We start from the raw sequence: 11848 nt of genomic DNA, 5'->3' as shown, positions 1-11848 counted from the left end.
CTAGCTACTGGCCTACAATGAGCAGTATCATCCCACTCAAACATTTCTTCGTAAGTACGTTGACAGCAGCTTGTTATTTCTCAAGTATTAACAACTATCGTTCATTTCACCTGCACCTTTGAATTGACATGCCATGATCACTTGCAAACATATGTGCTACTCGCTAGCTTTGAATACCAGAGTCGCACAGATGCGATCGCAGGATGCAGGACTTTTCGGACATCGCAAACATAACGTCACCCATAATCGAGAATCAGGCCTTAATGTCCGCAGTGTCTCGAAGGGCGACGATGGACGATTGTCGCCCTTCGTTCTGCTCGCTGTATAGAGCTAATCCTACAAACTCCCAGCAATCAAAATATACTGCATCTTGATCAGAACGCCTGTACTCCGCTTACGCCAAAACACGAACTGTGCATTACAAAACACACGCTACACCGTAAGCACGCTCACATTAACCCTACCCTAGTTCCAATTTATTTAAGCTCTGTCATCAATAAGACAAGTAGGTGTAATTTGAATAGAGCAACGGATATTCAGCACAGCGACGGACGCCTACTTACCTGGACGAAAGAAATCGCTTTTCGTGAAGTGCCATGAACAAACAGCCATCGTCGGAGTCACTTCTTTGCCGATGCGGAGGTTGGATGTCCACGCCGTTTTAAATGCGAAGCATTTCTTAGCAAACTTCGGCGACATTGAGCGCTTCTATCTATCTATCTATCTATCTATCTATCTATCTATCTATCTATCTATCTATCTATCTATCTATCTATCTATCTATCTATCTATCTATCTATCTATCTATCTATCTATCTATCTATCTATCTATCTATCTATCTATCTATCTATCTGTCTGTCTGTCTGTCTGTCTGTCTGTCTGTCTGTCTGGCTGTCTGTCTGTCTGTCTGTCTGTCTGTCTGTCTGTCTGTCTGTCTGTCTGCATGTCTGTCTGCGTACCTATCTATCTATCTATTCAGCCACCTACGAAATTTAGCTCCTGGCCGTTTCGATAATGGTATCAATACCAAACTTCATATGGCATACCATGACTGTTTACTCGTCATAACATGAAATTCATGACATGCATGTCATGAATGCCATGATTTTACATTTCATGGTCCTGCAGTTCTCGCAGTGGTTTCGTTCACATGGCATGTTGCAAAACTGGTATGGTATGACATATTGCATAGTGAACACAAGCGACAGGCCCTAAGATGAAAATCATCAGACGCGTGTCACGTAACAACACAACTACATGCCACGCTCATGATGCACTCACGGCCGTTTCGCTAGCGTCACATATACCACATTTGGTATTACGCTACGTGAGTGAATGACGAAGGTATGTGACTGGTGCGAACATGATAATCATTGGATGCGTGTCATGTAACAACCTGGCTACATGCCACACTCATGATGAAATGGAGGCCGTTTCGCTAGATTCACTTATACCAAATTTGGTATTACGGGAAGTGAATGAATGGCGAAGGTATGATACTGGTGCGAACATGATAAACATGGGATGCGTGTCATGTAACAGCGTGGCTACATGCAACGCTCATGATGCGCTTGCGGCCGTTTTGCTAGCTTCACATGTACCAACCTCGCTATTATGCGACGCGAACAGACGACATAGGTTAATGACACATCCAAACAATGTAATCACGACTTGTGTGTCATGTAACAACATGAGACATGCCACTCGGATGATGCGCTCACGGCCGTTTCGCTAGCTTTACATATGTCCAATTTGGTATTACGTGACGTCAATGAATGACGAACATGACTACATGCATGAGTGAAGGCGCCAATACATTTCGACGTGACACAGTGCGCGTGCACGCCGGCGTTCATTTCGTAGCGTCACGCCGGCGTTTCCGCGCCAGGCGCCGGTCTTGCCATATACTCGCAGGTGCGTGCTGCACTGCGTTAATTTAACAGGAAATGACTCCTGTACAGGGTGTAGCCGCCTGCCTGGCTAATCCCACGTTGGGACGGGGAGGTCAAGCCTCCTAGCCCTGTCATGGGAGCACTGGACAGCCAGGACTTAGAGGATATGGTTGTGAGACTTTATCATCCCTGTAAACCATTCCAGGGAACTGCCACGGCCAAGCGACCCACATTTCCAGAGCATAAGCTCAAGCGTGCATACTTCTTTCTTACAGGCCTTGCAAACAACATCCATACCTTTATATCGTACCATTCTTTTACCTGTGCTGGTGAGTAATAAGACTGTGTCTGTAAATATATTTTAGTGTGACCGCGTGAGGCGGAAATGTTGTAGGCTCGTGTGCTCAGATTCGGGTGAACGTTAAAGAACCCCAGGTGATCGAAATTTCCGGAGCCCTCCACTACGGCGTCTCTCATAATCATATGGTGGTTTTGTGACGTTAAACCCCACATATCATCATATCATCGTGTGACCGCTTGTGCTCTCTTTAGTCTACTTTGAGGGGGCGCAAACTCTCTCCTCCCCAGGTAGTAATGTTTAGTAATTTCATTATAGGTCATGGGCGTATCCCGTTGTAGATTTTCGAATACAGCAGAACCAAAGCCTTGTGTAAAAGCGTCCCGGTCCGTAAGTTCGGGGGCAATGCTGTTGGCCGATTCATTTGTATTCATGGGAAAGTCATCCAGTGATGCAAGGTGCACTATGAACCAATATATGTACTGTGTATTGATGGCCTATTTACTAATGATTGGCTGGTTTGGAGTCACTCTATGTCTCGGTGTATCGATCATCTGTTAGGGCCAACGTGATTGCAACCTGTTCAGCGATTTCCGGTTTGTAAGTGTAAACCGTGGCGCAGTTGGTACACTATAGTCAACTAATACTGCGGGGAACTTACCTCGGTCTTTATATGAGGCTGAGTCGACAAAGCAAGCCCCGCTGCCTCCTTTATCCAACTTCTTCAATAAAGCCTTAGCCCGGGCTACCCTTCTGGTGACGTTGAAGGTTTGGTGCATATTTCTTGGCAACGGGGCAACCATGATGCTCTCAGCAAAGTCCGGTGGTATCTTGGTGTACGTCTCCTGGTAGATGACAGGGTTGATCGTGATTCTATCGAGGATTGATATCCCCGTGCAAGTGGTAGAGAGTCTTGCTATTTGTGACCTTTCTTGAGCCACCGCAATTTCTCTAGTCGTGTTGTGTACCCCTAACTTGAGCAATGTTTGAGTGCTGGTGCGCAACGGGAGACCCAGTGCACTCTTGATGACTTTCTTGATAACCGCGTCCAGCTTCTTTATTTGGGTTTGTGTCCAGTTATACATAGAAGCCGCATAAGAAATATAACATAAGAAAATAACATAAGAAATATGACATAACACGGAAGAGTTGATCAACCTGATAAGATTGTCCACTTTCATGCCTTTTTGTCTCCCTGCAAGTCGTCTGATCATTCGGTATGCGTTCTCTGTCTTGAAGATGATTTGCTTGTGTGGTATGCGATTCCTGCCATTTGCATGTATAAAAAAGCCCAGTACCCTCATCGTGTCGACTCTTGGTACATTTACCCCGCTTTCACTCAATATATGTATGTCACTTTCGGATAGTGGCTTCCAGTCCTTAGGTCTCCCCACTTTCTCTTTTCTGTACAGTAATAACCCCGATTTGTGTGGGAAGCACCTGAGACCAGTGGGCCTCAAGTATTCTTCCACTGTCTGCACCGCTTCTGCAAGTGCATCTTGTACCTGTACAGCCTTCACTACCACCAGCACACCATATGCTAAGGTCATCAGCATAGATGGTGTGGTGAATGTTGCTGATATTGCTCAGTTTTCTGGACAGGCCCATGGGCGCATCATGAATGGCCCATTATACTCCGATGTAGCGTTGACACACGCACACGCTGGGCACAGCGACGCTACGTTAGCAAAACGTGAGCACTCTATAGTCTGACGCCAGGCGCGACCAGCGTCCGTCAGCGCGGCCCGACGGCAACCGGCGCGAAATGCGACATGCTTCATTTCGCGCAGATGCAATAGAGTAACATCACTCTATGCCGATGCGTCACCCAGATAACACTGCGTCTCCTTCTTTTCGTGATGGAGGAACGCCGGACGCACTGAAACGCGCATGCATCAAAGCAACGCAGTGCGGCGCGCCTGCGAGTATATATATATGGCAGAACCGGCGGTGACACGACGAAATGAACGCCGGCGAGCACGCGCACTGCGTCATGTTGAAATGTATTGGTGCCTTGACTGTGGCATGTAGTCATGTTCTCACACGACACGTCAGTAGGTTGAAACCATACCGCCCTCTTTCTGAAAAACACGTATAAAGTGCACCGAGTCGGTGCTTTTACAACCGGAGGGTAATGCTACGTAGCTATCGCATGAAGGGTGAGCCATTCTGTGATCAGAAGACAACGAAGAGGACATGGTTTGCTCACTCTGTGTGCTGCGCTCCAATTTTATGGGTGTAAATACACTGCCAAATAGTCACGTCCCGTCTCATTTTACGTAACAGTATTTTATTCGAAAGTTAAAAAAAAAAACTTCAGCTGGTCGAATTATTGGAGCCCTGATAATCACATCGTGGTTCTGGCATAAAAAATCCCAGATAATTTGTTATTGTGTGTTATTGTGTTGCTCGTGGCTTCGTTGTACGTTAGAAGTGTGGCAGCTTGGGCTAGTTAGTATGGCATGACGATAGTTATAGCGCGAGAACAAGACGACGACACAGAGACAAGAAGGACACGAAGGACACGAGCGCTCGTGTCCTTCTTGTCTCTGTGTCATCGTTTTGTTCTCGCGCTATAACTATCATTCGTTGTACGAATATGACAAATGAAAAAAAAAACAGGAATGTCAAACTTGCAAAAAAAAACAAAAAAATTGGATGCTTAAAACTCAGATAGGCTCCTGCTCCAAGAGGACATCGTGTATTGTGTACACTGGACATCATCGGTGCTCGTTATTCGAAACTCCTTAAGGGCGCTGTTCTGTGGTGTTTCCCGTTAGACAACTATCAGCAACACAGCTGCAACCATGACCGAAGGTGACGACGCCATTATGGGCTAATATTGCAGAATAATATTGTTAGAAGCAAACGGAGCAAGGGAAAAAAAAACGAAAGAAAACGACCGGCTGGAAGCAGCTGCTGCGGCCACTGGAAAACCGTCTGTCACGTGAGCTGCTGCGGAGGCAAGCTACACTTATCAGTCGAAGCGGGTCAATTACGCGACGCTGATACTGCCCGTATCTCCATTGAACACGAGCATTACCGATATCTCGCTCCTTCTTCCTTCGTAAACACAAAGCCTCGGTCATACACACACGCGAAAGAAAGAAATGTGCCACACGAAGTGACAAGTCACAACACGCCGGAAAGTAGGCAGCTTTTCCCATTCGCGTTGCCTTCAATGAAGCCTTAGCTGCATTAGCCGCTTTGGCCTTCGGTCTCACTAGTCCGCGTATTTGTGTGTGCAGTGTGTGAGTGTTGCTCCGCGCTTCATCGCTCGAGCCGTGTTAATCTGTGCACTCGACGGAACCAAGCGGAGCCGAGGTGTGCGTTGTGCGCTAATATCCGCGTCGTGAGCAAGAATGCATTTCTAGGGACAAATACAGCGGCTCTCGCGCGGTGTCTGGTGCTCGTTTGTAATGGTGCCTAGTGCTTGTAGCGGTGCTTGAGAGTGAAGTGGTGTTGGTGATGTGGCATGTGGCGTAAAAATGACAACGCTGAAAGAGGCGGAGGATAATGCGGTGATTGACACCGCGGCGGTGCCGGTCGATCCAGCTACTGCTAGAGACTTGCTCGGTCAAGAGAACAAGAGAATCGAGGAAGATCAGTGGGCCGCCATCGCACCTAGGTGAGTGAGTTTGCAAGTGAGAGGAGCAAGGGCTGAGGAAGTAAAGGGTTTTGTAATGCAGTTACGCTAAACGAAATGTACAAATGAGTATATGTTAAAAAAAAGAGCACAAGAGAGGTGTTTTTTTTTTCAAGTTTCTCTTTCTTAGAGTGACCTCTATGTGCATTTCATTGAGTGCAGCTACGTTACAATACCGCACCAACTACCCCATACTAAATCACTGCTGAAGGAAGGGGATCAGTCGGGTAAAAGTTATACCTTAAGCCATGAATGTTTCAATTTATTACCAGGGGAGCGTTAAAGAGCTTGTTTCGCAGAAACCACGGTGTCATCAGTTTTGAGCGAAAATTCATCCTATGCGTGACCAAAAAATGAAGAACGATGCAAATAAATAAATTCATCAAAAAAAAACACCAGGAGGGGACTGAACCAGGCTTGTTTGGGTTTAAGTGTGGAACGAACAGAGGTCGCTTGCGTGAAAAGCAGGTGTTCTATCACACCGCCACGTCCCCGCTTGTGAAAACAGTGAAAAAACTTCTTTTGCTCTGAAATACAGGTAAAGTATCTATCAAGCTTCACAAACACATGCGTCCTGTATCCAGGCTTCACAATGCAACATGAAATGTAGCATTATTATTGCGTGGTCAAAGCGTCCAATGCCAATGGGCGTCAGAATATGTGATTATCATAATAGCTCTATGGTTGAAAGCCAGTACCCCACTACAAAAGACACAAACGCTACCTCGCCTATTCTCTTAAGACCACGTAGTGGCTGCATAGAAGATTCGATAAGGTTCCATGCGCTAAGTGTTTGAAGTATGCACTAGGAACAGGATGTCGCCATCGCGTTCAACTCCTAAAGGCGAAGCTAATTTTTTTCCCTCTCGGTCGTCTCTCTTTGGCTCGTTGCGTCATGGGGCTTTTAAATTGTGTGGTGTGTGTTGGATTCGGGTGTCAAAGGGAAATATTTAGATGCCTCGTCATACTCGAAAAGTGACGGTCAACGCGAGTGTTGCAAAAAACCATCATGATGTGAGCATGCCTCCTGATGATGTCCTTGTGGCGTGACATATCACTAGAATTTTCTGTGTCATCCTGTAGTCAATACGACCTCACTGCGGCATGACACCGACGTAGAGTGTACATTATCTGTCCATTGTAGATGTTACACGGTGCTATTTCTACGGGTAGGGTAAAATTTAAGGTAATGCAAAAAGTTGCGTAGGGTAAAGTAGGGTAATGTTGACCTTGGCGTTTAGTGTTTTCTAAACATTGGTTGACAACACTGCTTAGCACCCAAGCTCAGCTAACGTCAGAGACAGCTAACTGATCTCCTGCAATGGAGTGCGATTTTGTCCTCGGCACAAAGCGTGGTACTTTGCCAGGTTATACTGGCTTGAGGTGTATAGTAGGCACATCGCAACTGTACTTGCAGTAGGGGCCTTAAAAGCGTTTAGAGCCGGCTTTAGAAAGGCTGTTCCAGCTTTCGTTGTGACTGTACTCTTTGTCCCGTGTGTTGTGGCATTCCCTTGTGTAGGAGATGTTAACCTTGTCGTCATGCCGCGTTATGTGAACTGTATGCTACTAGCGTTGCGCAGAAATGAAGACAGAGGGATAAAAGAAAGAGACAGAGAGAAAAGGAAGAAGGAAAGAAGGAACAAGAAAGTTAGAGAAATAAGTAGAAAGAAAAAGACTGAAAAAAGAGACACAAACAGAGATGTATAAACAAGAAAGCAAGCCTAAATAGCCATTCATGTTGTAGGCTAAGAGAGATCGGGAACAAAGGAGCTGGTGAGATGCGCTTTGGCTATGCCTCTGTCGTTACTGTTACAATTGTAGGATTATTGTGCCACTATCGAATTTCACCCCCAGTTCTCGTGACGGGACGTCACGGATTTTGGAGCTGCTTCTCTTATTTGGACAACAGTAGCTCAACGAACTTTTCTGAAACTTGGTATGTGGAGTATCTGGCAATTTTCGGATGAGTTTTTAATCATTTTTTATGACTAAGAACTACGTAGGTACTGATAGACACCTTCAATATATACGGCAGCTGCAGCGGGGACTTTGAAATGGCCTCGCCACCGTCATTTGTTTTTGCACTTTTTCTCGGTATCCAAATGTCAACTCGCGGCAAAAGCAGTAAGCCGCGGAGTGCACTACAAAGCTTTTGTACCTATGACACCAGTTTTAAGAAAACTGCTGACTGACATTGGGCCTCACTGACATATGTGGACGTGCTGACTGACGTATGGGGATGTGTGGTGCGTAAATTATTTCGCTAGATTATTTGAGCGCTAAGTCACGAAGTTGATGAAGCGTCAAACGAAACGCTCAGCCTTGAGTCGCGGCTCATTTACCATCATCTCTTACACCATAAGCCCATGATTTAAAGCGTTTGAAAAAATAGCTAGCTTTAGTGTACATGCTATTGCCATAATATTTCGATTGATCATTGCCCCTCTGGAGCATTGCTATTGAAAAAATGCGTTCTTTTTGATCACGTATTGCACTTGCAGTCACAATAACAGCCTATTTCTTACAGAGATGCTCGCGATGAACGAGTGAATATTGATGGCGTTTGAAACCAGCTTTTCGGCGCAAGTGGCATGGTCAATCGACTTTTTTCTAAGGGCGCTTAGGAAATTCATGCAAGTTTGTCTGAATGTGGAAACTTAGCACAAAAGTGGTATTCACAAAAAAAGAACAAGAAATTTTTATATCGTCAGAGTTCCATGAATTATGCACACAGAAACAAAACTGTGTCGTGCAAATTGGTTATTAGAAAATAGCTACTCTTGTCCTTATTAAAAAGCGCTCTCCACCCAATAAGAGAGAGTGGTTATTTGACGACTTTAACAGCTTTTACACTTTTGTGTAACTTTATTTCTGCTGATATGAAACGTCGCAAAATGCAGAGTATTCAGAGTTTTTTTAGGAGAAGGAATCAATCATGTCGAATTCACGATGCTACTACAGCGCAATGAATTGCCTGCAAGCCCACACATGCACATTGTGGAAAAAACTTATGGCTTTATATGAGCGCATAATAAGTGGCTAAAACACTACGGGAAAGAATAAAACTGGTGCCTTGTGGGAAAACAGTGATGAAGCTAAAAAAAACGCATTTGACCCATGTTGTGGCTTCGCTATTCTCATACAGGCTCCCGAATAAAAACGCGGCCTGAATGGTATACAGCATGCTTTGTAATGACGCAATCGCTCAGATTTTTAATGGAACAGTCACTGTGGTAGACAATACACGATTTTAGACTCACACTCACGCACACTGATGTACTATACGCAAATCTCACAAACATTGCGTACTTTAACGCGATAGCGTTAAAGAGCTCGTTAAAGCTAAAGCTTTAGGGTCCCCTACTTATTTTGTTTCCTCTTCTTGAGCAATGCATCGCCACACATTTTTACTTCCCATGTTTTTACATAAAAAGAAAGAAAATAAATTGGCGGGAAAAAGCGCGCGTGTTCCGCGAACAACTTCTGCATTGCTCCAGAAATCCTGTATAGACATGCCTAAATTAACCCTTCGAAATAAATACCTAGACTTCGTGGGCTCTTGAGGGCGTTCATGGTCGTGTCTTTGTTCACACCTTCTTTCATTCATTCGACATATACTGTGCATAGCGTCCTTCCCAATCACCATTAAACCCTTTCTTCAAAGGAGAGGTAGAAAGAAGTACGCTTCATTGAAGATGTATTCGGAGTTGTGGGGTGGTGTGATACTGCGGTCAATAGACAACGCTTTGTCACTTAATGCTGATTTACGAGCAGTACGTGGTCGTCATGCATGCCATTGAACAAAAGTCATGCCTAAGCGTGGAGTGGCCCTATACACGCGAACGAAAGGCCCAAAGCATGTGAAACAATAGTGGTTTACTCCATCTAATCATTCCGTCGAAGGCTCCACAGACTCAGAGGCAGTCATAATCGGCAGGGTTTTACGATCGTTTATGGCTAAAGTACCTACATCGCCGCAAAAAGAGCGTCAACGCACTCGACTGTGCAGTTGGCTGCGCCTGGCTGAAGTGCACGCCTGCGTCGATAGTGGCTCGTCAACGACCGAAGAACTTTGGCGTTCGGTTGTTTACGCTCTGCGCGTCCTTTAGGCGCGGTACTTTTGGTGACACTAGCACACGGACGAGAACACTCGACGAATGTCAGAGCTGACGAAAAATCACGCTCGCCAGCCGTTGCTTTTACGTGGGATACCTATTGGTTCTTTGCATGCTTTTGTATACACATCTCACTAGTTACGAACCACCTCTGACTGTTTTCGTTGTTTTTAGTGGGGTAAGAAGTTTAAGGGGCTTGCTAGCGCCTGAAGACCTTAGAATTTCGGGCTTAGAATTTCGGGGTGTCATCGGTGCGGGGCTCCACTGGTTGTGGCAGCGATTTCAGACTTTGTCGAAATGCGTAGTAGCGGGCGCTATCTCACTGAGATGAACACACCGCTCATATCGTTGTGTGATACCCTCACCCCTCACTACCACTCCCCGTCCTATTCTATTATCCTCATCGCTCCCTGCCTTTCCTCTACTTGCTTTCACTCTTTGTGTTTCCAGAATAAGTGATAGCCTAAAAAATCACTTTACTCACTGCAGCGGCCTTGCTTCCTTGCGCCAGCCTGTCGAGATACATAGTTTCAGATCTCGAAGAAGTTAGCTGCTAGCCTTATATGGATTGATCTTATTCGTGATTGTGATTTTCACAAGTTATAATACAAGTTGGGTTAAAACTGCGAAATATAAATGGGGACACTGGGAAGGAACTAGCCAGACAACACGAGCGAGGTCTTTCCAGCTGCTCTCGTTTATTTTTTTTCTTGCAGTTTTAACCTTCGTCAAACTATGAAGCAACTAGCGCGCAAGAACGTCACAACTTATTTATTAAAGAGGAGTAGCCTGCTCTATACAAAAGCGCCAGCATCTGCAAGACAACCTGTAATAAAAGAAAGAAAAGAAGAAGTTCAGCAGATCCCACGCCTTGTGAGAATCTGTTTTATGCGAGGCAGCCTCAGAGCGACTGTCTCTGCTGCACTTTTTGGTTTAGTGAATAAAGTTACGAAGTGAACCGACATGTTCTTGTAAAGTTGAATTTCAATGGCAGAACCAGCTCAAGTGCTTTTGCTCTGTATACGGATCAATCACATTCCGATGGCAGATATTGAACGTGAATTGTGTGCTGCAATGGTAAATTAGAAGCAGCCTTGGATTACGACTCACTCCGTGCAGCAAGAATTCCTGCTCCGCACGAAACTGCTGCATTTGACCGGAAGTTCGCGTGACGTATTTCGTGTGTCCGCCTTCCATCCCGTCAAGGTCAAATGTTTACAATAGCGGGCCGCATTGGACGACAACAAAAACGCTTCGCACCATGCGTTTGTGTTATTGCTCATGGAGATTAGCCGCTCGGACTCAGGCGCTATATGCTCTGAGACTATATAGTGAGGGTTCACCGGGCTCAAAGAGTGAATGTAAGGCCGGTGTGTACCTACGGGCATTTCAGGCTATCTCCCGCTTGGCAGCCAGGAGGCCTAGAGTGACTGACTTCGTGGAGGAAGTCGTTCAGCGATATTCGGATGATGAGATGTGGTACAACTCTGGTGGTATCTCCCGCCTGGCAGCCAGGAAGCCTAGAGTGACTGACTTTGTGGAGGAAGTCGTTCAGCGATATTCGGATGATGAGGTGCGGTACAATTCTGGTGGTGGGAGCACGAAAGTAACATTTTTTTAAATGTTATTTTCCTCTTGTTCGGTAGCCCCACCAGCATTTTCGTCTGTCGCGACTCGTAGCGGAGCAACTCGCTGCGGTGTTTGTTGGTTCACTTACGTTCAAGCAGCCATGGAGCGGTGGCCGCTAAGCCTGCAGAAACAAAACCCACGGAATACTGGAATCACGCGGATCATCCACGGTAGCATTCCATCACTTCATCAGGCTTCCGTTTACTAACAGCTCCCGCCCAAGCGAATGCACTCTAATGGCAGATTTGGCGAGAGTGATCTCGCTCA

At 45.7% G+C, this 11848-nt stretch overlaps 1 protein-coding gene across 1 annotated transcript in view; it reads left to right on the top strand.

Annotated features, from left to right (window-relative positions):
• Positions 1 to 5574: 5574 nt before the first annotated feature.
• LOC119170587 (adenylate cyclase type 8) overlaps positions 5575 to 11848 on the top strand; it is a 634357-nt gene continuing 628083 nt past the window's right edge. The window contains exon 1 of the mRNA XM_075887054.1: positions 5575 to 5819. Coding sequence (XP_075743169.1) covers positions 5680 to 5819 — 140 coding nt within the window. The 5' untranslated portion in view covers positions 5575 to 5679. The remainder of the gene's footprint in view (positions 5820 to 11848) is intronic.

This window comes from Rhipicephalus microplus, chromosome 2 (genome assembly GCF_043290135.1).
Source record: "Rhipicephalus microplus isolate Deutch F79 chromosome 2, USDA_Rmic, whole genome shotgun sequence".
Taxonomy (NCBI): Eukaryota; Metazoa; Arthropoda; class Arachnida; order Ixodida; family Ixodidae; genus Rhipicephalus; species Rhipicephalus microplus.
Note: the sequence above shows the minus strand (reverse complement) of the source record. Positions and strands in the feature narration are given on the sequence as shown.